At 42.5% G+C, this 25,916-nt stretch overlaps 1 protein-coding gene across 7 annotated transcripts in view; it reads left to right on the top strand.

The window, feature by feature from the left end:
* PIWIL4 (piwi like RNA-mediated gene silencing 4) overlaps window positions 1–25,916 on the top strand; it is a 75,540-nt gene that overhangs the window by 31,492 nt on the left and 18,132 nt on the right. For all 7 annotated transcript variants that reach the window (XR_014069172.1, XR_014069169.1, XR_014069170.1 and 4 more), the window contains exons 5-12: window positions 2,019–2,140; window positions 4,622–4,702; window positions 7,911–8,108; window positions 11,550–11,661; window positions 17,016–17,139; window positions 18,424–18,541; window positions 19,297–19,408; window positions 24,318–24,502. Coding sequence is in view for 4 of the 7 variants with exons in the window: in XM_081543213.1 (XP_081399339.1) it covers window positions 2,019–2,140; window positions 4,622–4,702; window positions 7,911–8,108; window positions 11,550–11,661; window positions 17,016–17,139; window positions 18,424–18,541; window positions 19,297–19,408; window positions 24,318–24,502 (1,052 nt within the window). In the remaining 3 variants the exon portion in view is untranslated. The remainder of the gene's footprint in view (window positions 1–2,018; window positions 2,141–4,621; window positions 4,703–7,910; window positions 8,109–11,549; window positions 11,662–17,015; window positions 17,140–18,423; window positions 18,542–19,296; window positions 19,409–24,317; window positions 24,503–25,916) is intronic.

The raw sequence follows: 25,916 nt of genomic DNA, 5'->3' as shown, positions 1-25,916 counted from the left end.
GTCTGTAGGGTTGCAATGGGTTGGACATACTGAAGCAACTGAGGACGCATGCACATATCAATCTTAAGGATATTTTTGAATGGTTGTGACCTTTGGATATGGCAATTGCATGATTCATATCCATTTTTTACACCTTCCCATTTTTAGTCCTAAAATCAAAATACTGATATTGAGGTTTTTATCATATGCTTTGTTCTAAGGCAATATTAAAATTATTACAAAGAAAAAGAACCAGTTTCTGTATGAAAAACTAAAGCAGAGTATTGAATTAAAACTTGATGCTTCTGTCCCTTGGAAAGTGTAATCATTTTAGTTCAGCATCTTAAACAGGATGACAGCTAGAGCATAAGTGTAAATTTCTAGATTCCCTGTGAACCTTTGTGAATTTCCTCAAGAAGTGCTTTTCTGAACACTCGGAGCCTTTATCTTTTTATGAAATCCTGAGATTTATAGGAGCTACCTGAGTATTTATTTTCATCTAAATATGGAATTTTAAAATTATACCATATTATTAGATTTAAGAACATGTAAAATATGGATCTGTAAATTTAGAAACATTTTTATTCACCCTAAATCCTTATTGGTCCCTCAATATTTTGTCCTATGACCAGATGTTGATAGCATGCGAGTATAGTCTGTCATACTTAAATGACATATTTGAAGGGTATTACTATCATTAAAGATCATCTTGTCCTTCTACATACAGGCAGATTCTTAATCACTGAACTGCCAGGGAAGTCCCAGACTTTTGTACAGTTTTACCTGAGGCAAGAAACACTTCAGTGAAGTATTTCATCACTTGTGAAAGGATGCATTTCTCTTTGTTTTCATCCCTGCCCTACATTCTTGGTTCAGCCTGAAAGCCGTTAAAACTACGCTTTCACTATAGAAAATGCATAAATGCCTGGTAATGGACTGACCTCTTCTAATTCCTCACCCTTCTGAAACATCCTTGACCGTTGATTCTTACTGGCTGATCTATTCATTCTTTTATTCCAAAACATCTGTACTGAGCCTTGCCTGGTCTAAGGAGCTTCACATTTAGTTAGGCACCTGGTATAAAGACCTATTCATGCATTCACTATACTGTTAGCATGTGGTTCCCGATTATAAGATCCCTAGGGCTTTCTCTAGGCCTTTTAAAAATGAAATCAGATTTCCTGTCTAAACTGTCACCATTTTCTTCTCTCTCTCTCCACATTTACTTTCCCTGTGGCCTCTTCCCTATCCTTTCTTCTCTTCTGCTCCTCTGTTGTTTCTTTTAATGAACTTTTGAGAGGCTTCTTTCTGAAGTCCATGAACTCAAGGTGGGCAGCGTGCAGTGTGCACGCGTCCTCAGTCATGTCCGACTCTTTGTGACCCCATGGACCGTAGCCTTCCAGGCTCTTCTGTCCACGGTGTTCTCCAGGTAAGAATACTGGAGTGGGTTGCCATTTCCTACTCCAGGGGATCTTCCTGACCCAGGGATCGAACCCACGTCTCCTGCATCTCCTGCATGGCAGGCAGATTCCTTTCTGCTGAGTCATGGGGGAATCCCCAAGATGGACAGGACACTTTATTAATAGGCTTTTGAGCATCCATGAACTCCTGTAAATGGGTGCATTATGTACATTGTTGTGGTACTCAAATACGTGACATTTTCTTGGGAGAATGTAACTTTCATCAGACTCTCAAAGTAGGTTGTGACCTGTTTTCCTGTACCTCCCCATTCCCCCAAAAGGTCAAGAACCCTGCTCTTGAATTCTTTTTGGATTAAATCTTTGAACCCTGAGTCTGGTTTTGATTCTCTGTTAAGAAATTTGACAGTGGAGAGATGTGTTGCTTTTCTGGGATTAGCAAAATACAGAGGAAAAAAAACCTTCCAAACATAACATAATGATTAGATTATCACTCACATCACTAACAGCTGCAGCTTTGTTTTTGTTAGAGCCTGTGAAGTTTTGACAGCTTTAGCATAGCCACATTCTGTGCACTGGAGGATAATCTATAGAGTCCATTTTAAGTACTTCTTTTTCCAGGTCACGGAATTGTCAAGTGAAACCCAAGGAGGCAAGACTGTAAAGATGACTATCACTCTGACGAGAGAGCTGCCGGCAAGTTCTCCTGTGTGCATCCAGGTCTTCAATATCATCATCAAAAAGTAAAGTGCCTTAAATGTGAATTTAATTTAGGCCAATGATGCTTTTCCACGTAGAGCCTGGGTATTAAAAGTATTAACAATTTTGTAGGCGGTGTGCCGGCAGCAATGTCATCTTTAGGGCAATTTTCTGTGTACTTTCATGTACTCGTGTAGTAATACGCACCACAGCCCATCACAGCCTTGAACTGGCACCTCTGTCACTGGCCAGTATCATCTGTGTTGAGACAAGGGCCTCAAGGGTTGTGATGTCTCAGGGACCAGGACAGGTGCCTTTGCCTTTTTCCTGTACCCACTCCCAGCTTAAAAATTAGGTCAGTAAACTGAAGGAGTGGCTTTTCTCCTGGCTGATTTGTTTTGGGTGTGAAAGGTCATCACCATCTGCTTTCAGTCCTTTCAGACCCCTTCCTTTCCGCACTTGTCCCCGGGGACAGAGGAAGGTTGTCACGAAGCTTTTCAGTGTTCTTCAGACTGATCAGAGGATCACTTGATTCAGCGTCAGCTTGGGTGTTCAGTGCAGCTTGACAAAATGCAGGTTCCCTAGCCCCTCACTGGACCTAGTGAACAGAATTTTGTGGGTGGGGCCTGAAAATCCACATTTTTGGCAAGCTTCCCAGATGGGAGCTCAGAAGCTTGAGAAACCCTGTTTTCCATGCTATTTATGTGGATCAGTAGGGCGATGTGTTAAAAACCTCAGATTTTAGCCCTTTGCTCTGGACAGGGTGAGAGGGGTTTGGGTTTATGAGTAGGACACTTAGAGGAGTTTCCATCAGGCAGATACACTGATTCCTAATTCTAGTCAGAAGTCTAGGCAAGTGCCTTCCGATCGTATCTGGGCCTCAGCTCAGCCCTGTAAAAAACGCTCTTCAGAATCCATTTTTGCATGTGCCCCCGTGACTATTTCAAGTCAGCTGACATTTGGAAGCTGCTTTGCAGTGACAGAGCTCTTTCTCTGGTGCCAGAGTTCCCTTGATCTTTACTCAGTTGCCCTGAGGCAGGTATGATTCAACTCCCTATTTTACAGATAAGGAGACTGAGGCTCAGATGACTTTGGGTAGCCAAGAAGCACACAATTGGAACCTCTGTTTTCAGACTTGAAACTCCTCCATTTCCCCAATGCACAGGGCAGCTTCAGATCAGTAATGTGTCATGTTCCAAAAGCAACCAGTTAGTTGCTGAAGAGGCAGCCTTGTCATTTGGTAGCAGTGAGGAGCCTGAATAGACTCATTAGAAACAAACTCCTCGGGAATGTAAACTGGTGCAGATACTATGGGGAAGAGTATGGAGGTTGCGCTGGGGCAATGGGATGACCCAGAGGGATGGGATGGGGAGGGAGGTGGGAGGGGGTTCAGGATGGGGAACACATGTAAACCCATGGCTGATTCATCAATGTATGGCAAAAACCACTACAATATTGTAAAGTAATTAGCCCCCAACTAAAATAAATAAATTTATTTAAAAAAACAAACAAACAAAAAAACTAAAAATAGAACTACTATATGATCCAGCAATCCCATTTCTGGTATATACCTAGTAAGAACTCTAATTCAAAAAGATACATGCACCTCAATGTTGATAGCAGCACTGTTTACAATAGTCAAGACATGGAAGCAACTTAAATGTCCATCAACAGATGAATGGATAAAGAAGATGTGGTACATATACACAGTGAAATACTATTCAGTCTTAAAAAGAATGAAATAATGCCATTTGCAGCAATATGGATGGACCTAGAGATGATCATACTCATTGAAGTAAGCCAGAGAAAGACCAATATCATATGATATCACTTGTATGTGGAATTTAAAAAATGTTATCAATGAGCTTATTTACAAAACAGAAATAGGCTCACAGACAGAAAATAAACTTATGGTTACCCAAGGGGATGGGGAGTTAGAGGTAAATTAGGATTTGGGGGTTAACATATACACAATACCATATATAAAATAAGCAACTCAGACCTGCTGAATAGCACAGGGAACTATATTCAATATCTTGTAATAACCTATAAGGGGAAAGTATCCAAAAAAGAATATACGTATATAACTGAATCACTTTGTTGTGCACTAAAACCAATACAACATTGTAAATTAACTATACAAAAAGAAAGAAAGAAAAAAGAAAAGAAACGACCTCCTCATTTCAAAATAAGAACGAGGCCTGAAGAGCCTGTGGACATGGCTTTTCTCACCTCAGCCACGCCAACCAGAATGTTACAGTCACACTCATGTCTGCTAAGGGACCACTTCCTTTTGGAGTTAAACCCAGAAGAATAGAACTATTTTCAATTGTGTCATTCCCAAATATGGAGTGATAGTTCTTGTATATACACTCACATGTATATACAGTAGCTAAACTTTCAGCATTATAACAATAAGAGTTCTGGACTTTTCTACTAGTTTTTATTTCAGCATGGGTACAGACTTAGAAGTATACTGTGACAGACATATGTTTAACACAGATTTAAAATATATATACTTTCAGGATCTTAAAAAAGTTGTCCATGTACCAAATTGGACGGAACTTCTATAAGCCTTCTGAGCCAGTGGAAATTCCCCAGCACAAGTAGGTTTATTTATGTTTTCTGTTACTCTGAAATTGTTATAATGTGAACAATATCATTTATGATGCAGTATTATACCATTATGCCTCCTATGAGAGACTCCGTGGTAAGAAAAGTAGTGGATTTTTTTAATTTTCAAGTTTTTTAATAGAATGGTGAATGTCAAAAGGTAGCAGTCTGTTTTCTTCTATTAGTGTGCTAGATCATTATCATAAATCGTAGAATTCAGAAACTGAGTTTCCTGTGTATGACAAGTAGTAATGAGAGCAGAATAAACTCTGTTATGTTATACCTCATAACTAGGGCTCTGTTTTCCAGCTGACAGAATGTTAACACAGCCAGGGTGGTAGGTAGGAAATTATTGGGTAAGAAGATGTCAGATACCCAAGCCAACTAAGCTGCCCTAGTGAACGATAGAACCGTTAGGAACATTTGCAGAATCTTCATCCTAAACTGGGAAGTAGAGACTGCGGCGAAGGTGGTCTTGAGCTGGTTGTTACTCAGCTTTCCCAAACATGTGGTTGAGCCCAAAACAGAGGCAACCAGTGACCCAAAGGGAGAAATACAGATGCTCCCTGACTTAGGATGTTTCGACTTGATGACATTTTGACTTTACGATGATGTGAAAGCGATACACCATCAACAGAAACCACACTTGGAATTGTGGGTTTTGACCTTTCCCTGGGCTAGCGATGAAGAGTATGGTACTATCTGGTGATGATGGTTAGCTGCAATATCCACAGCACCCAGACTGCCAGCCCATCACGAGGGTAAACGACTGATACACTCACAACCTTTCTGAACCCATACAACCATTCTGTTTTTCACTTTTAGTACAGTATTCCGTAAATGACGCAAGATAGCCAACACCCGATGGTAAAATAGGCCTCGCGTTAGATAATTTTGTCCAACTGTTGGCTAATGTAAGTGTTCTGAGCGCACAAGGTTGGCAATGTTCTGATGTTCAGTAGGTTACTGAAGAGAAGGCTGGGTGTATTAAATGCATTTTCGACTGAGGATATTTCAACTTATGATGGGTTTGTGAAGATAAAAACCCGTTGTAAGTTGAGGAAGATCTGTAGATAAAAGATAGGAAATGGATGAGGGAGCTTGCCTTCTGCCAGGTGGAGGAAGAGGGCAGGGTTCCTGTGTGCTGGTTCAGTGGGTCAGACGGTTCTGTATAAGGCACCTGTTCATTCACCCTGTCACTTGTATCTCCACCTGGATTAGAAATTCTCGTGGGTCCAGTGTTGTGACGAGCTGGCGTTGGTGCCGTTACCAACCAGGGTCCTTTGTCTCCTTAATCAATAGAAATTGATCAGAGACCAGACAAGAAATTCAGGCAAGGCTTTATCGGGGACCCTGTTGCAACAGAGAGGAACGAGAGCAAGTAATAGGTTCCCTTGCTCGCTTACTCACTGAGGGGAGCAGCTGATTGCTTTGTGGGGTGAAGGTAGGGATACGTCCAGAGGTGGGGCCAGAGGGTTGGCTTAGGTGGTTTGCCCATCCCTTCCGGGGTGTTGAGTGTAGTGCGCATGCACAGTACCCTGCTTTTGCTCCTAGCTCTTCAGAAGAGGCAGTTAGCTTTTTGGTATTTTTTTTTATATCTTATTGTCCGTAATTTGCCTCAACTATGCACGCATCCAGTTACTTTTAGTCCTTTATAGTTTCTCTGCGTTTTGTTGCTTGAGGAGATGTTTGTCCAGGTGCCAGTATTGCGGCAAAAGGTCCCAGATCCCAACCTCTCTCAGTGCTAGTGCATATGCTGGTCCTGAGCTGATATTTGGGGCTTTCCTGGTGGTTCAGATGGTAAAGAATCTACGTGCAGGAGACTGGGGTTTGCTCCCTGGGTTGGGAATATCCCCTGGAGAAGGGAATGATTACCCACTCTGGTACTCTTGCATTAGTATCACAGTCAATGAAGTCCACAAAAATATAAACTGAAATGATTAAAAAAAAAAAGTCTGTTCTTTCTTGTCAGTTCCTGTAACTTTTTCTAGTTCAAGACTTCAGACTATGATATTCATAAATGTGGAAAGGAGATGTAGCCACTGCTACAGTTTCTCTTGGGTGTCTGTATGTGAGATCACTTAGGTTATTTCTGTCTCGTTGTGAAGTCTCGTCACTGTCATCACCATTGAGTCAGTGTGCTTTTCTGAACCTAGATGTTTGCGTGCTGGGACAGATCCCTCCATAAACACTTGAGTCTTACAGGTGTGCTCTCAGCCAGGGGCGATTTTGCTCCCCAGGGGACATTTGAAAATGCCTGGAGATATTTTTGGTTGTCACAGCATGGGAGTTGTTGCTGGCATCTAGTGGGCAGAGGCCAGGGGTATCCTACACATTCTGCAATGCACAGGCTTCCCTGGTGGCTCAGCGGTAAAGAATCTGCCTGTGAAGTAGGAGACGAAAGAGATGCACGTTTGGATCAAACCCAGGGATCCTAGGTCAGGAAGATCCTCTGGGGGGAAATGGCAACCCACTCTAGTATTCTTGCCTGGAGAATCCCATGGACAGAGGAGCCTGGTGAGCTAGAGTCCATGGAGTCACAAAGAGTCAGACATGACTGAGCGCGCGCGCGCGCACACACAGAAACACACACACACACACACACACACACACACACACTCTGCAGTGCACAGAACACAGAAACACACACACACACACACACACTCTGCAGTGCACAGAACAGCCCCTAGCAAAGAATTATCCAGTCTAAATGTCCGTAGTGCCAAGGTTGAGAAACGAAGCTCTACAGAAATGTATTTTATCCTAAATATATGTGTAAATTTTCCCCTTATTTGCTTCCCTTGTGTCTCAGCTGGTAAAGAATCCGCCTGCAATGCGGGAGACCTGGGTTCGATCCCTGGGTTGGGAAGATCCCTTGGAGAAGGGATAAGCTACCCACTCCAGTATTCTGGCCTGGAGAATTCCACATGAGGTTGCAAAGAGTCAGACACGACTGAGCGACTTTCACTTCACTTCACTTCACTTCACTTTATATGTTTAAAGACACTCCAGCTGGAAATAACTAAAGCATTAAGTCGGCCACTGAAAGAAATCAGATTTAAAGAAAAATTGTTTCATAAAATTGAGAGAATTAGAATAGAAAGTCACCATTTTAAAATGTTTATTGTTCTCCTGATATAACATTTAAAACATTTATTTTAAAAAGCTTTTATTTATTAAAAATTTTTTATTTTTTTGAAGATTGTCCCTTTGGCCCGGGTTCGCCATTTCTGTATCACATTTTGAAAGCAAACTCCTGTTGAGTGCTGATGTGAGTTACAAAATACTCCGGAACGAGACAGTTCTGGAGTTCATGACGGATCTCTACCACAAAACTAGTGTGTCCTGCTTTACCCAGACGTGTGAGAAAGAGCTGATTGGGCTTATTGTCCTGACAAGGTAAAAGCCTGCCTTTATTTATTTATTTATTTTTAAATTGCTTGCAAGAGTGTCTTGCACAAGTTAGAGCTTACTTTTATTTTTATTGTTTTTTATCTTTAATTAGTTTATTTATCTATTTTTTAACTTTACAATATTGTACTTGTTTTGCCATACATTGCCATGAATCCACCATGGGTGTACATGTGTTCCCCTTCCAGAACCCCCCTTCCACCTCCCTCCCCATCCCATCCCTCCGGGTCATCCCGGTGCACCAGCCCCGAGCACCCTGTATCATACATCAAACCTGGACTGGCGATTCGTTTCACATATGATAATTTCCATGCTTCAATGCCATTCTCCCATATCATCCCACCCTCACCCTCTCCCATGGAGTCCATAATACTGTTCTGTTTATCTATGTTTCTTTTGATGTCTCGCATACAGGGTTATCTTTACCGATTTACTAAATTCCATATATATGTGTTAGTATACTGTATTGGTGTTTTTCTTTCTGGCTTACTTCACTCTGTATAATAGGCTCCAGTTTCATCCACCTCACTAGAACTGATTCGAATGTATTCTTTTTAATGGCTGAGTAATATTCCGTTGTGTATATATACCACAGCTTCCTTATCCGTTCGTCTGCTGATGGGCATCTAGGCTGCTTCCATGTCCTGGCTATTATAAACTGTGCTGCGATGAACATTGGGGTATACGTGTGTCTTTCAATTCTGGTTTCCTCAGTGTGTATGCCCAGCAGTGGGATTGCTGGGTCATATGGCAGTTCTGTTTCCAGTTTTTTGAGGAATCTCCACACTGTTCTCCATAGTGGCTGTACTAGTTTGCATTCCCACCAACAGTGTAAGAGGGTTCCCTTTTCTCCACACCCTTTCCAGCATTTATAGCCACAGTCATCAAGACAGTATGGTACTGGCACAAGGACAGAAATATAGATCAATGGAACAAAATAGAAAGCCCAGCGATAAATCCACGCACCTATGGACACCTTATCTTTGACAAAGGAGGCAAGAATATACAATGGAGAAAAGACAATCTCTTTAACAAGTGGTGCTGGGAAAACTGGTCAACCACTTGTAAAAGAATGAAACTCAAACACTTTCTAACACCATACGCAAAAATAAACTCAAAATGGATTAAAGATCTAAACGTAAGACCAGAAACTATAAAACTCCTAGAGGAAAACATAGGCAAAACACTCTCCGACATAAACCACAGCAGGATCCTCTATGACCCACCTCCCAGAATGTTGGAAATAAAAGCAAAAATAAACAAATGGGACCTAATTAAACTTAAAAGCTTTTGCACAACAAAAGGAACCATAAGCAAGGTGAAAAGACAGCCTTCAGAATGGGAGAAAATAATAGCAAACGAAGCAACGGACAAACAGTTAATCTCAAAAATATAGAAGCAACTCCTGCAGCTCAATTCCAGAAAAATAAACGACCCAATCAAAAAGTGGGCCAAAGAACTAAACAGACACCTCTCCAAAGAAGACATACAGATGGCTAACAAGCACATGAAAAGATGCTCAACATCATTCATTATCAGAGAAATGCAAATCAAAACCACAATGAGGTACCATTTCACTCCCATCAGAATGGCTGCTATCCAAAAATCTACAAGCAATAAAAGCCTGCCTTTAAATAGACTTTCCTCTAGAGAACATATTATGTGTGCCACGTAGGAACAGGAAGAGCTCCGGGCACTGGCTGGAGCCCAGATCTGATGAGTCTGCCCCCTGCTGTCAGTTGTCTAGAGTCGAGGCTTCCTGGAGGGGTGTGCTGGGCCCCCGCCGTCTCTCCTGGTCCTTCCTTACCTCCTCCCGCACCCTCCCCCCACCCACAGTGGTCTGCACTTTGCTGCTCTAGCCACTCTGCCTGGGTCCCCCGCCTCCATGTCTGCCTTTTAGATTTCTGCTCCCACAAAGTCCACTCGAAAGTCCACTCAGTTGGAATTATTCATTTCTCTCCTCTGTGCTGCTCTGGAAGCCCAGTGCTTATCGTCACCTCTTTAGAGCCCTTTTATTTCATTTTATTACATCATGGTGTAACTGAGCAGGACCCTGTGGGGCCTTCCCGGGCAGACCCCTGCCCCATGTCCTCTGCTTTAGCTCCTCTCTGAAGTACCCACGTAACAGTACCTGATGCACTTTCCTTCACCACAGCCTGCTGTCAGTAGATTGGCTTTACTGTACATGGGCAAGCCGACCCAACTTTGGTTCAGTAGCACCAAGACAGAACATCAGGTCCGCGTCTCACCTTCCCTGTAAAGTTGTGAGGTCCTTTGGGCTGAGGACTTTCAAGCCTCTCGCTGTGTCTGTGTATAATTTACCCTCAGTGCATAATGAACCGAATGAAACATGGACAGTTAGGTGACCTCCTGAGGAACAAAAGCCCACTCTCCGCTGCTGCCAGTCCATGGACACTTTTTACAGAAGACCCCCACTCGCCTTCTCCTAGTCTAGGCTGGAATTTCCACTTGAAGTTGTTTTTCTGGGTTGAAGGGCGGAGACGTGGCACTGGTTGAATCCCACACTGCCCCTTTATCCCCTTGTCAGGAGCTCCGTGAATTAGCTTACCACACTATTTCCAAGTCATTTGCAAGGTACCGAGAGCCCAGGACAAAAGTGACAAGGCGGTTTCTGTCTCACAGCTGGGTTGGCATGAGAGGGTGTTCCAGGAAAGATCTTAGCTGACCTGCTTTGCAGTTTTGCCCAGGGCCAGCCTCAGATGGAAGATGAAGCAGGCTCCTAGAATGGCATGGTTCATCAGCCTCCTTAGGATGTTTTTCTATCAGAAAAACTAGCTGGGAGTTCAAAAATTCTGAGTGAAAATAGAAGCTGACAGGAAGCATAGGAGCCATCCTTCAGCCTTTGAACATTTAAGCATGATTTACCTGAAGCTACAGTGTCTCCTGGGCAAGCCTCAGTGGCTCAGCTGGTAAAAAAACCGTCCTACCAATGTAAGAGACACAGGAGATGCCAGTTCGGTCCCTGGGTTGAAAAGATCCCTTGGAGAAGGAAATGGCAACCAACTCCAGTATTCTTGCCTGGAAAATCCCATGGACAGAGGAGCCTGGCGGGTTGCAGTTCATGGGGTCACAAAGAGTCAGGACTGAGTGCACGCGTGTGTGCGCACACACACACACACACACACACACACACAGTGTCTCTCAGTGAGAAAAGCAGATGGTGGGCCAGCGATTATTCCTTTGGTTTTGTTGGAATACAGGGGTCCTCCCATGAATGGAAGAGTTCTTCAACGCTCTTCTCAGATAAAAGCTATCTTTTTTTTTTTTTTAAGTGACTGTTCTTGAGTTATTATCTTTCATAATATCTGAAATTCTGGAGGATAATACTTTGAATTAAAGTGTAGTGAACTAGCCACTTACCTTGTAGGATTTCAGAGAAGAACTTAAAAAGTTTCTTGCATTTACCAGATACAATAACAAAACCTATCGCATCGATGACATCGACTGGTCGGTGAAGCCCACGCACACCTTCCGGAAGCGGGATGGCACTGAGATCACCTACGTGGATTACTACAAGCAGGTCGCGCTTGTTTCTTCTTTCAGCCCCGTCTCCCTCCTGCTTAGCTCCGGGAAGGGCTATGGTCTGACTCCTCCCCGCCTCTTGAGCCTCCTCACATAGCATCCTGTTTCCTTAGAAGGTTCTGCTGTGCTCACGAGTCATAGTTCCTCAACTCCATCACTCCTGTGTTTTCTCACACACCGCTTCCTCGTGCTTGACACCCGTTCACAGTCAGCCAGTTCCTGAACACCCACCCTTCAGCACTCAGCTCAGCAGTCAGCTCTTTTTTTTAATAAGATTTTTTTTTTTTTGATGCGGACCATTTTTAAAGTCTTTATTAAATGCATTACACTATTGTTTCAGTTCTGTGTTTTGAGTTTTTGGCTCTGAAGCATGTGGGATCTTACCTGCCTGACCAGGGATCAAAGCTGCACTCCCTGCTTTGGCAGGCAAAGCCTTAACCACCGGGCTGCCGGGGAAACTCCCCCGGCAGTCAAGGGAGCCCTAGCACTTTCTCCGCCAGGTCCCCTTTCTGTACTTAACTTCACACAGTTGTCACAGGCAGGATATGAATGGTCTGACTCTCCCTCTACAACTTTGAGCTCTTGATTTCTGGACACCCAGGGCTAGCATCTAGTAGATGCTCTAACATTTACTGATGAACTCTCCTGCTGACTCTGGGAGCTGGATTCACAGTGATGACAATTTCCCCATCCCCACTGTCCAACTTCAGTTCCTTTCAGAGGCGCCTTCTCTTTATTGCATCTTCAGTCCTACTTCTGTCTCCAAAATCTCACCACTGTTTTACAAACAACAAGAGAAAGCAAATGTGTTGACTTTTCTATACCTTCAAGAAAAGTGATCTCCCTTTCCTCCTTAGCTGGTTTCTTTAGAAGGTCGTCTAAACTGGCTCCAAGCACCTCTTCTCGTCTTCCTTCGGGAAGCCTCAGCAGGCTGGTATGCGGTTCTGCTGCTGTGGAGCTAGCTCTCTAAGCTCAAAGTCAGCTACTGTCCTTATCCTAAGGGGCTTTTGGTGGCTCTGGACGCTAGTGACTGCTCCTGCTGGGCTGAACTCTTCCTTGGCCCCGCAGCACATCCCTGGTGGTTCAACCCTGGGTTTCAGGTGGTTCTTTCTCAGCCTCCTTCAACATTTTCCCCCATCTCTTCCCCCAAACATGAAATGCTATACCTCACCACGGCCACTTTGCAGAGGATCTTTTCTGCATATTCTGAGATCGCTTCCAGTATAGTATTTTTGTCTTGCCCTCCTTCCTAAATTACATCCTCCTCTCCATTTTCAGGCTGCATTTGCATGAATATCCTCAGGCATCTCAAACGAACCATAATTCAGACTGAATTCATTGTCTTTCCCATGCCTGTCTCTCCTTGGGAATTCTGCGTCTCAGGAAATCATTTTGTATCCTTCTTCTTCGCCCTCACCGCCTCATTCAGTTGTCCTTACAGAACACATATAGCTTTGGGCATCTGGCAAAGCATTTTGTGCAAAAAATGTTCTCCATTAGTGTTTGTTAAACATAGAGTTTGTTAAACGTTTGGGATTTTTCCTGCATGGTTAAATTCATTTTTCTTTGATGTGTTGAGGACCTGTGACATTCTGAAAAGGGAATCATGATAAAGATCCCACTCACTTTCTTTGTAATGAGTTGTGATTCCCTGCATATCTATTGTAATTAGGGAGAAAAAGAAAGAAAATGGCACCAGTTTCTAGAATGCTTTCCTCTTTGTCCCAGGAAAAGAACGATAAATTATTATGTAGTCTACTCTCAAAGTGGAAGACATCCTTTTTTTCACTTCAGCCATAATGTTTTAATTTTTTCTTTTTTTCTATTATTTTTTGTTTTTTAATTTTTTGTTGTGTTGGTTTTTGCCAGCATTTGTTTGTAGATTTTTTTGATGACCATTCTGACTGGTGTGAGGTGATATCTCATTGTAGTTTTGATTTGCATTTCTCTAATAATTAGTGATGTTGAGCATTTTTTATGTGTTTGTTTGCCATCTGTATGTCTTCTTTGGAGAAATGTCTGTTTAGGTCTTCTGCTCATTTTTCGATTGGGCTGTTTGTTTTCTTGATATAGAGCTGTATGAGCTGCTTATATATTTTGGAGATTACTCCTTTGTCAGTTGTATCATTTGCCATTATTTCTCCCATTCTGAGGGTTGTCTTTTAATCTTGTTTATTGTTTTCTTTGCTGTGCAAAAGTTTTTAAGTTTAATTAGGTCCCATTCGTTTGTTTTTATTTCCATTACTCTAGGAGGTGGGTCAAAGAGGATCTTGCTATGATGTATGTCAAAGAGTGTACTGCCTGTATTTTCCTCTAATAGCTTTCTGGCTTTACATTTATGTCTTTAATCCATTTTGAGTTTATTTTTGTATGTGGTGTTAGGAAGTGTTCTAGTTTCACTCTTTTACATGTAGGTTTCCAGCTTACCAGGACCACTTACTAAAGAGACTGTTTTTTCTCCGTGTTATATTCTTGCCTCCATTGTCAAAGATAAGGTGCCAATAGGTGCATGGGTTTATCTCTGGGCTTTCTATCTTGTTCCATTGGTCTGTATTTCTGTTTCTGTTCCAGTACCATACTGTCTTGATGACTGTAACTTTGCATATAGTCTGAAGTCAGAAAGGTTGATTCTTCAAGCTCCATTTTTCTTTCTCAAGATTGCTTTGGCTATTTGGGGTCTTTTGTGTTTCCATACAAATTGTGAAATTTTTTGTTCTAGCTCTGTGAAAAATGCCATTGGTAGTTTCATAGGGATTGCACTGAACCTGTAGATTACCTTGGGTTGTATGGTCATTTGCACAATATTGATTCTTCCAGTGCAAGAGCATGGTATATCTCTCCATCTGTTTGTGTTGTGTTTGACTTCTTTCATCAGTGTCTTATAGTTTTCTGCACATAGGTCTTTTGTCTCCTTAGGTTGATTTATTCATGGGTATTTTTGTTGTTGCTGTTGTTGTTGCAGTGGTGAACGACATTGTTTCCTTAATGTCTCTTTCTGGTTTTTCATTGTCAGTGTATAGGAATGCAAGTGATATCTGTGTATTAATTTTATATCCTGTAACTTTACTGGAAGACATCTTGATATTGACCTTTATACTTCTCTATTTTATCTTATCACGAAAACTGTTGCCAAATGCTAAGAAAATTGGGGCATGGGAGACAGTAAAGTTCACCTGATTACACAGCTTCATGGGCAGAATTCTTGACCATGCTCCAGGTAAATAGTAGAATACCCTCTTCTTGGAATATGTCCCAGTTTTGCTTGAGCTGTTCCCAGAACTCATAATACTCCTGCATTTTCTTCAAGGTGCTGTCTTGGATTCTGCCTCCTTCATGAAGCCTTCCCTGATTTACCAGCCATAAATTGTTTTCACTACCTTGTTCCCTGCTCCTTGTGAGGGACCCAGCCCCAAGTGGCATAACAAGCAGAGGCTCCCAAGTCTTAAGTGACAAATCCTGGTTGTGCTAATTTTCAGTTACAGGACCTTGGGACGTTATTGAATTTCTAATGATGTTTCCTCCTCAGTAAAGAAGATGATAATAGTATTTGACTCATAGTCCCATTGTTAAGAGCTTCCCAGGTGGCTAAGTGGTAAAAAAAAAAAAAATCTACCTGCCAGTGCAGGAGTCACAGGTTTGATCCCTGGGTCAGGAAGATCCTCTGGAGGAGGGCATGGCAACCCACTCCAGTACTCTTGCCTAGATAGTCCGATGGACAGAGGAGCCTGGCGGGCTGAGGTCCATAGAGTTTCAGAGTCAGACAGGAGAGAGCACACAACAGTCACACTCTGTTGTTAAGAGTAAGTGAGGAAAGGGTCTTATTTACCAAAGAGAAATAGACTCACAGACAGGGAAAACAAACTTAAGGTTATGAAAGCAGAAGTGGGGGATAAAAATAGGAGTTTGGGATTAACATATATGCTACTACTGTTAATATATATGTAGTAGGTAACCAACAAGGACCTACTGAATAGCATAGGGAACTATACTAAATACTTCTATATTTAGTATAAAAAACTATACTAAATAACCTATAAGGGAAAAGAATCTGCAAAGAATATCTATCTAAAACTTCATCTCTTTGCTGTACAACAACATGACATTGTAAATCAATTCTACTTGAATTTAAAAAAACACAGTACTCATCCATTAGAAAAAGACTAAATGAGGAAAAATATAAGTGCTTAGCACAGATGTATCATTTGTGCTTCTGGTCTACTTTGCTTTGTGGTTAATGTAGTTATGTGTAAAGGTGGGGACTGTGCCTCTTTTGTGTTTGTATTCCCTTCAGTCCCTGGAATATAGCAAGCACAAGATGTGAATTAATGAAGTCATGTATAAAAACTCTTTCTACCAATGCTTCTCCAAGCCTTTCAGCCATAGCATTGTTGTAGTCGCCACTTTAAATTGCTGCTCCCTGAATTGTTTTTTATCTTAATGACTTAGAGTCTTTATTGAGTAGAGAAGCCCTCACTGCTGCCTTCCTGCATTGTAATTATTGACGTCAGGCATTTTGTAAATTATAATTCCAATGGTTCTGTCATCAGTGTTGAGTAAGCTATGCTGGTATTAATGGAAACTTTGCCTTTGGAAGGTAAATGAGCTCATGACAAGGTGAGAATGTTGAAATTCAAGTTTATGAAGGGAAAGGGCGTGGGGAAGGAACTAGTGATTGCCGAGGACTTATTATAAAGCAGACACCGTGCTAGCGGTTTACATGGGACGGCTCTAGGCTCTTGTCCTCCTCATTCCATAGAGGAGGAAAGGTAAGCCCCTTCTCCAGAGTCACGGTCCAGGTAGATGGAATATCTGTGGGCCAGATTACATTTGTCAGAGTTCAAAGCTACTTCCCTGTAACATCATACTGTCCTGGAAAGTAAGGACAGTTGTGCTCTTTGGGGAAATCTGAGGTTGACTCAGTATGACCGTTGCCTCCAACTTGCGTATGATATTTTCATAATGAACACAGGTGCCAGAGCCAGTTAGTTACACATGGGTCAGTTGGCCTCGGTCTCCAGTGGCAGTGCTGAACCTGGGGTCATGGTACTATTGATTTCATCCAGCTTACGACTCTGGATGAAACTCAGAAGAGAGCAGGAAAATGATTCGGAAAAAAATGGTATTGAATTATAAAAGGTAATAATTAAAATCATGAAGCTGGCCCTGAAGTGTAAGAGATAGGTCCCAGGAAGGAAGTAGAAATGAGTAAGTTACCATGGGGATTAGTAGGGACCTTTTTTCCCTTCTATTGAAAAGATTTTCTCATCTATTCATTTGTTGCTGATAAGCAAGGATGCTCATTGTATGGTGTTTGCATACTAACTTTTCCCTCATCAATCTTGCATTCTGTAGCAATATGATATTACCTTATCTGACCTGAACCAGCCAGTTCTTGTTAGTCTGTTGAAAAACAAGAAAAATGACAACTCTGAGGCTCGGATGGCCCACCTGATTCCCGAGCTCTGCTTTCTAACGGGTAATATTTGTATTTTATTCTCTCTCAAGTTCTTGATCATGGACTCAGGACACTTTGCAGTGGGCAAAACATCCGTAAGTTAGATGAGTGCCGGAGCTCTAGTCTAACCCAGGGAGGATGACTCTTCCGTAGTTTATCTGATCACAGAGGAGGTGGGAGGGTAGAGTGCCCTTGGAAATCGGTCAGCACCGTGAAGGTTATCTAGTTCCTTTATCTCATGTATTCCATTTGTTACTTTGACGTTAAATTGGTTGCCAGATGTTTTCCTAAAACCAAGCTATTTTCCCCCCTGTTTTTGAACTTCACTAGGCTAGGTGTTGCTAGTCGTAAAGAACTCGCCTGCCAGTGCAGGAGATGTAAGACACCCGGGTTCAGTCCCTGGATCAGGAAGATCCCTTGGAGGAGGGCCTGGCGGCCCACTCCAGTATTCACGCTTGGAGAGTCCCATGGACAGAGGAGCCTGGAGGGCTTCGGTCCCTGGGGTCGCAAAGAGTTGAACACGACTAAAGCGACTTAGCACGCATGCAGGCTAAGAAATCATGTGATTTCATTTTCTTCAGGTGTATTCTTTGAGAGGTGCCAAAATACTCTTTCTTTTCTTTTTGCATGAGCTCCAGAAGGTAATCTTCACTCTATACTAGAATCAAAAAAAAAAAAGACTAAGATTCTTTTAAGCATGTTCATCTGATTACCAGGGTGAGACTAAGATGGGAGGACTTTCTACATTTTACACTTAGGATGCTCCAATGAGTTTGATGTGCATGGGGTTATTCTGCAGTTAGAGAAGTTAATAAGGATACCATCCTTGCAGAGAGGGATGAATGTTCTTAGTGATACTCTGCATTTCACATCTGCATAGTCCTCTTGGTGGCCTCTAACCACACTGGTCACTGAGCACTTGACGCATGACTAGTATGACAGGGATTGGATGGAACAGTGCTGTAAGTGTAAAAATACAGACTAGATATCTCAGATGTAGTGTGAAAAAAAGAGAAACTATCTCATTAACTCATTTTTTATATTGGTTATGTGTTGAAATGATAATATTTTGGATATATTGAGTTAAAAAATATATACTGTTTGAATAATTGCATCTGTTTCTTTCTGGCTGTTTTTAAATGTGACTACTAGAAAAAATTTTAAATGAAAATGTGGCTTGCATTGCTGTCAGATGGTGAATCTGATTCAGTTTAAGTTCGGAGTTTTATTGCTCTGTGCCTGAGATGAGCTGGATTACATGGAGGACTGTTCATTTTTCACTTTGTTTTCGTTCACAATGTATAGGGATGCCTGGCCAGGCAGCCTCTGATTTCCAGCTGATGAAGGCTGTGACTGAAGAAACTCGTCTCGATCCTTTGGTGAGGCAGCAGCACCTGGCCAGGCTTGCAGATGACTTCGAGAGGTATGGGGACATCTCCACATCCAGATGCCCCACAAAATCTCTTTACTGATGTTTGTTATCAGGAATAATATCTCATCTACAGTGAGCACCTAACATGTGCCAGGCAGTGTGGTGGCACTGTGTATTGTCATTTTTAATTTTTACGTCAACCCTATGAAATAGCTAGGTTAGTCCTACATTTTGTCAATAAGGAAACCATGGCTTTAAAAGATTTCAGAGTTTGCTCAAGGTCCGTGTTATTCAGTGTCAGAATTTGGATTTGAAGCCTGACCTATTTGGCTCAGGGGCTTCTTCAGTGACTCAGTAGTAAAGGACCCACTGCAATGCAGGAGATGCAGGAGACTCAGGTTCAATCCCTGGGTCTGGAAGATCCCTAGGAGGACGGCATGGCAACCCAGTATTCTTGCCTGGAGAATCCTAGGGACAGAGGATCCCGGCAGGCTACAGTCAATAGGGTCCCAAAGAGTCGGACGTGACTGAAGTGACTGAGTAAACATGCACACACTCTTTGGCTCAGTGGCCCGTTTTGTTTACCAGAGGGCCACACTGGGAGCCTTTCCATCCCTTTGAGTCCCCCATGGGTATAGTCCTCCTATAATTCCTTTGAGCAGAGAAAAAATGGTGAGTAGAAATAGAAGTCAGGAACCCTAAAAAAGTCAGTCTCTGAATAATTAACATTATAATTTTATCTCTAGTGATTAACATTTTTAGATTGTGAGCGTTTTTAATGATTTAAGACTCAACTCTATCAACAGAAACAAGAATGCTCGTTTCGAGCTGGAGACTTGGGGGCTGCATTTTGGATGCCAGATGTCTCTGACTGGCCGCGTTGCACCTGCAGAAAAAATAATAATGCAAGACCATGTAGTAAGTTCTGTGATTTTATTTTCATTTAAAAGTGTTTTCTTGAATGTATGTCAGTTTGATCGTAAGTCAGAGTGGGCTCATAATATAATGTTCGTTTGGTTTCTCCATGGCTTCGTCCCAGGTGGTACTAGTAGCAAAGAACCCACCTGCCAATGCAGGAGACGTTAAGAGATGTGGGTTCCATCCCTGGGTCAGGAAGATCCCCTGGAGGAGGGCATGGCAACCCACTCCAGTATTCTTGCCTGAAGAATCCCATGGGCAGAAGAGCCTGGCAGGCTACAGTCCATAGGATCACAAAGCATTGGACATGACTGAACTGACTTAGCACAGCATATTTCCCCACCTAAACCCCAAGGACCCTGTATTTTCCTTTTTAATCCGAGTGTACAAGGATTTAGTGGCACCCAGCAGATTTAGGTTAGTGTGACGTGGTGTCACATTTACATGTGCATTAGAAGACTTCCGTGGTCGTCCAGTGGTTAAGAATCCACCTGCCAGTACAGGGGACACGGGTTCGATCACTGCTCCAGGGAGATTCCACATGCCACGGGGCAACTAAGCCCACGTACCGCAATTTCAGAAGCCCACGCGCTGCAGAGCCAGTTCTCTGCAACAAGAGAAGCTGCCTCAATGAAAAGCCCCCACACTACAACGAAGAGTAGACCCCGCTTGCCACCACTAGAGAAAATCGGCACACAGCAGCGAAGACCCAGTGCAGCCAAAAATAAATAAATAAAAGATGCGTTAGAAAGTGGTACTTCATGCCACTGCAATCAAAACATGTAACCTATTATTGGGCGTTGTAGTACTCTTACATCGCTTAAAAAAATTCATGGTACCTGAAAACATTTTAACTGGTGGAGGTTAATTCCGGTAGACTGTGTTTCCTGATACCAGAGTTCTTTCTCTTCCCCAAAATAGAATGCTGCTCAGTTGGCATAAACATGAAGAAATTCTCACAGAGACCACCCCAGCCATAGCAGTTAGGCAGAGAGGCATTCAGAAACCTGGATAGACAAATCATTGCCTCTCTGGGGTTTCCACTGGAAAAAAAAAAAAAAAAGAACCAATTTTTTGCAAAAATTGTACATTCTCTACTTTGCCCCTCTGTTTTGCCCGTGTTTAAAGCCAGTTGCATTTCATTTCATTTTTAAAGGTGCTCTTCCTGCCGTTATTTGATGCAGGTAAGTCAGCATGTTGAAATTAATGACTGAGCAGTGAGTGTTTGGTTTTTTTTTTTGGCAGGATGGGGATTCTTTTTTTCATTATTGCTTTTTGATAATCTATTCAAATAACCCAAAATCCTTGTTGGAGAAGCTAAGGAAAAACTACTTTAAACACAAAACATTGTCAAGTCCTAAAATGTACACCCCCGTTAAGATCTTGGTCAGGAGTCAGTAAAAAGAAGCTCAGTTTTAGTTCCACACGTGAAGTGAGATGTGAAATATTTTAAATGGTCTGTTTCATCATCACTAGGTAAAGTCATACCTGTTAGAGTTTTGTTTGCATATTTTGGCCCGGAATCAGATCTCCTATCATAGGAGTACTGTGTGCTCAGTCGTGTCCAACTCTTTGCAGCCCCATGGACTATAGCCTCCCTGGCTCCTCCGTCCATGGGATTTCCCAGGCAACAATACTGGAGTGGGTTGCCATTTCCTACTCCAGAGGATCCTCCTAATCCAGGGATCGAACCCGCATCTCTTCCATCTCTTGTACTGGCAGGTGGATTCTTTACGACTAGCAATGCAGGAGACCACGGTTCAATTCCTGGGTCGCGAAGATCCCCTGGAGAAGGGATAGACATACCCACTCCAATATTCTTGGGCTTCCCGTGTGACTCAGCTGGTAAAGAATCTGCCTGCAATATGGGAGACCTGGGTTCAATCCCTGGGTTGGGAAGATCCCCTGGAGAAGGGAAAGGCTACCCACTCCAGTATTCTTGCCTGAAGATTTCCATGGACTGTATAGTTCAGTTCAGTCGCTCAGTTCAGTTCAGTTCAGTCGCTCAGTCTTGTCTGACTCTTTGTGACCCCATGGACTACAGCACACCAGTCTTCCCTGTCCATCACCAACTCCTGGAGCTTGTTCAAACTCATGTCCATTGAGTGGGTGATGCCATCCAACCATCTCATCCTCTGTCGTCCCCTTCTCCTCCTGCCTTCCATCTTGCCCAGCATCAGGGTCTTTTACACTGAGTCAGTTCTTCACATCAGGTGGCCAAAGTACTGGAGTTTCAGCTTCAGCATCAGTCCTTCCAATGAATATTAAGGACTGATTTCCTTTAGGATGGACTGGTTAGATCTCCTTGTATGAGGGACTCTCAAGAATCTTCTCCAACACCACAGTACAAAAGCATCAATTCTTCTGCACTCAGCTTTCTTTATAGTCCAGCTCTCACATCCATACGTGACTACTGGAAAAACCATAGCTTTGACTGGACGGACCTTTGTTGGCAAAGTAATGTCTCTGCTTTTTAATATACTGTCTAGATTGGTCATAGCTTTTCTTACAAGGAGCAAGCATCTTTTAATTTCATGGCTGCAATTTTCATCTGCAGTGATTTTGGAGCCCCCCAAAATAAAGTCTGTCACTGTTTCCATTGTTTCCCCATCTATTTGCCATGAAGTAATGGGATCAGATGCCATGATCTTAATTTTATGAATGTTGAGTTTTAAGCCAACTTTTTCACTCTCCTCTTTCACTTTCATCAAGAGGCTCTTCAGGTCCACTTCACTTTCTGCCATAAGGGGGGTGTCATCTGCATATCTGAGGTTATTGATATTTCTCCCGGCAATTTTGATTCCAGCTTGTGCTTCATCCAGCCTGGCATTTCGCATGATGTACTCTGCATATCAGTTAAACAAGCAGGGTGACAATATACGGCCTTGACGTACTCCTTTCCCAATTTGGAACCAGTCTGTTGTTCCATGTCCAGTTCTAACTGTTGCTTCCTGACCTGCATACAGATATCTCAGGAGGCAGGTCAGGTGGCCTGGTATTACCATTTCTTGAAGAATTTTCCACAGTTTGTTGTGATCCACAGACAAAGGCTTTGGTGTAGTCAATACAGCAGAAGTAGATGTTTTTCTGGAACTTTCTTGCTTTTTTGATGATCCAATTGATGTTGGCGATTTGATCTCTGCCTTTGATCCTCTGCCTTTTCTAAATCCAGCTTGAACATCTGGAAGTTAGCCTTTGCCTTGCTTCATTTTGTACTCCAAGGCCAAATTTGCCTGTCACACCAAGTAGCTCTTGACTCCCTATTTTGCATTCCAGTCCTATATAATGAAGAGGACATCTTTTTTGGTGTTAGTTCTAGAAGATTTTGTAGGTCTTCATAGAACCATGCGACTTTAGCTTCTTCAGCATTACTGATCGGGGCATAGACTTGGATTACTGTGATATTGAATGGTTTGCCTTGGAAATGAACGGAGATCATTCTGTCGTTTTTGAGACTGCATCCAAGTACTGCATTTTGGACTCTTTTGTAGACTATGATGGTCGCAAAGAGTTGGACACGACTGAGCTCCTTTCACTTTGAGAAACTGAGTGCACAGAAGGTTCCAGGCCTCAGAGCGGCCTTGGGGTGTGTCCTGGGTCACCTGCCAGCTGGTAAAGGTGGGAGTGTACGTGAGAGGGCTGTGGTTCTCCTCACACTGGCTGTATCGGGAGAGAATGAATCCTGGCTCCAGACAGAACCCTTCTGGAGGCCGAACCCTTCCCCTTGGTTCTTAGGTGAAGGTTGCCCCCTGAAGCCGAGCCCCTGCCTGGCCTCCTGTGACATGGCCTGGGGGCATGGCTGGGGCCTGGAAGTCAGAGTGCTTCGTGGAAAATGCCCTGACTGCAAAGTCAAGTCCACTGCCACCAGCTGGCTCCATAACCGCTTTCAGCTGTCGCTTTTCAGTCTATAAAACAAGGGGATTGCAATGCTTCTTAAACAGTACTGTGCAGATGAATCACTGGGGAACTCGTTAACTGGCGAGTCTGATTCGGTGGGTCTGGGATGGGGCCCAGGACTGCATCTCTAATGAGCTCTCAGGAGACAGGTAGCGCTGCTACAAGACGGCACTCTGAGTAGCAAGGGATTGGCTTGTGGCATCCTTTTAAACTCTAACAGCGCTTCTTCCTGGCTTACACACCAGGGACTTTTCCATTTGATTTCAGAAGGCTGGGGACTAGTCTGAAGTCTGCCCTCTTCAATGTCGGGAGCGTGTTTTTCCTGGTCACCTGGGGAACCGTCCAAGAATAAGAAAGGAGCCTGTGTCTTGGCTTCATCTTTGCTTCTGGATGTAGCTACTCCTAGTATAATGTATAGTCCTAACTGTAGGGTTTGTCATCTCAGTATGGTGACCTGGAAGATCAGTCATCAGCATTTCCCACTTACGATTTCTCGATGCCTAAAGCAAAGAGACTGAACTGGACTCTCGTGAGCCTCTGTAGTAAAGATGTTAGTTTTTTAGAGCTGGAAGGGAACCTAGAGATTTGTGGGGTTGGCTTTTTGGGTTTTTTTGTTTCTTCTGGTCACACTGTGCAGCTTGTGGGGTCTTACTTCCCCCACCAGGGATTGCACCTGTGTCCTCGACAGTGAAAGCTTGGAGTCCTAACCCCTGGACCACTAGGGAATTCCTGGGAGCCTAGAGATTTGAACCAGATACTTGCCTTTGCTCATGATAGAGCCCCATGAGGTAAAGGGACTTGCCAAGGATCTACAGGCAAGGAAGAGTTGACTTGGCACGTCATTCAGTTGCCTCCATTCCCAGGAAGTGTGTCTTGTGTTCAGATGTGAAGCACTTATATCTGTGTTTTAAGTCTGTGAGTAGCAAACTGTACTGAATCATTCTGTTATGACAAATATGAAATATCTCCACATTGTCTTTTTTACTTAATTATTCTCTGTTATTTTTCTCAGTGTCAACCTGCCTCTGCAGCTGACTGGTCCAAGGATATACGAACTTGCAAGGTTTTAAGTGCACAGTCTTTGAATAAATGGTTGGTTATATGTAGTAACAGAGCTGAAAGTGTGACAGAGAACTTTCTGAACTGCTTGAGAAGAGTTGGAAGTCCCATGGGATTTAATGTGGATTGCCCCAAAATGTGAGAAGATGCTGAAAGTCCTCCTCATTTTTTTCATATGTTAATATGGTTTGGTTAGAAAAGTAATAGGAGGTAGTGGCTGATACAGCTACAAGTGTTCCTGTATGTCAGTAACATTTCCTACTATAGAGTGCCAAGAAAATAGTTATAAGTAGATAGAGTTGGCAGTGATTAAAATTTTATCCAGTTAAGATGTATTTTATGTTGGTCTTTGTAAAACTTTATTTTCATAGTTCTTCCTAGGCAATAGTCTCATTACCTCAATGTCTTTCCACTACTAGTTGAGGTATGAATTCTTAATAAATCCATATATTGCCTCCTCAACTTTTTTCTTAATTCCTCCATATCACTTGCTTACAAAACTTAAGAGCAGTCAGGATATTAACAAAAGTTGCATTTCCTGACTTATTTGATAGATTTTATGATTTAAAATTTAATGTAAGAATAGATCTGAAACAAGTTTTCTTCTTCTGTTCCTGTGGCATAAAGTTAGCCATCTAGATAGTTTTCTAATAGAACCAGGTCATTCATTTAGCCTTTGAACATTTATTGAGTATCTATTACTACATAGTAAACGCTTTGCTATTTGCACGGGATGAGATGAATGTGATGCTTTCAATTTAGTAAGGGATCCATTCTTATACAATCACACTCAAAGCTGAATATTGTTTTAATTTAGAAAAGTCACACAGTTGGTCATGTCTTACTTCATTGCTTAAAAAAAAGAACAACAGATATTTCTTTCTCTTTGTTGTCGTGGAGGTACAAATGTCCTAATTGCCAGGGTGGGGAGTTATTCTTTAAATACATGGTTACTAATTAATTACATCATCAGCACAAGAATTGTTGTAAACCATAGCTGTTCCCGAAGTCTCATTGTACACTGTCGTCTAGAATTCTCTTCTTATCAAATCTGTTAACAAATCTCCTGGTTTGAGTTTCACCTGCTCTAATTTCTCTCAACCCATGAGGTAAGAAGACAGGAAAAGATTAGTGAAAGAAGCTACAGTCTCAGACCGGGACTGGCATCACAGGGTTTTTTTCACCCAAATTCCAACAAGTCTGTGTTCTTGTTCTGTTCTTGGCCTATTTTATTTGAAAGCTCATATTTTATTCCATCCTTTTTCTCTCCTATGACGTATCTATTTACTTATTAGATTTATATGTGTAGTTTCTCCCATCTGAACCAGCATTGCTGGTCACTCCTGTTGTAACCAGCGAGGCAGATGGTGGTCCTGCCGCCTGGTGGGCTTTAAAGGCCCTTGGGCGTTGGGACCCTCCAACCATGTATACATATGAGAGGATGAACCCATGTCAAGAAAACAGATCTATAAATTCCTCTGAGTGGAATTATTTTCTGTAACCTCTGACCCCTAATACACTGTAGCCACAGAACAGATAATTGATAAGTACT

This window comes from Giraffa tippelskirchi, chromosome 11 (genome assembly GCF_054371585.1).
Source record: "Giraffa tippelskirchi isolate mGirTip1 chromosome 11, T2T-mGirTip1v1.2.pri, whole genome shotgun sequence".
Lineage (NCBI taxonomy): Eukaryota > Metazoa > Chordata > Mammalia > Artiodactyla > Giraffidae > Giraffa > Giraffa tippelskirchi.
This window is presented reverse-complemented; position numbering and strand designations above follow the sequence as displayed.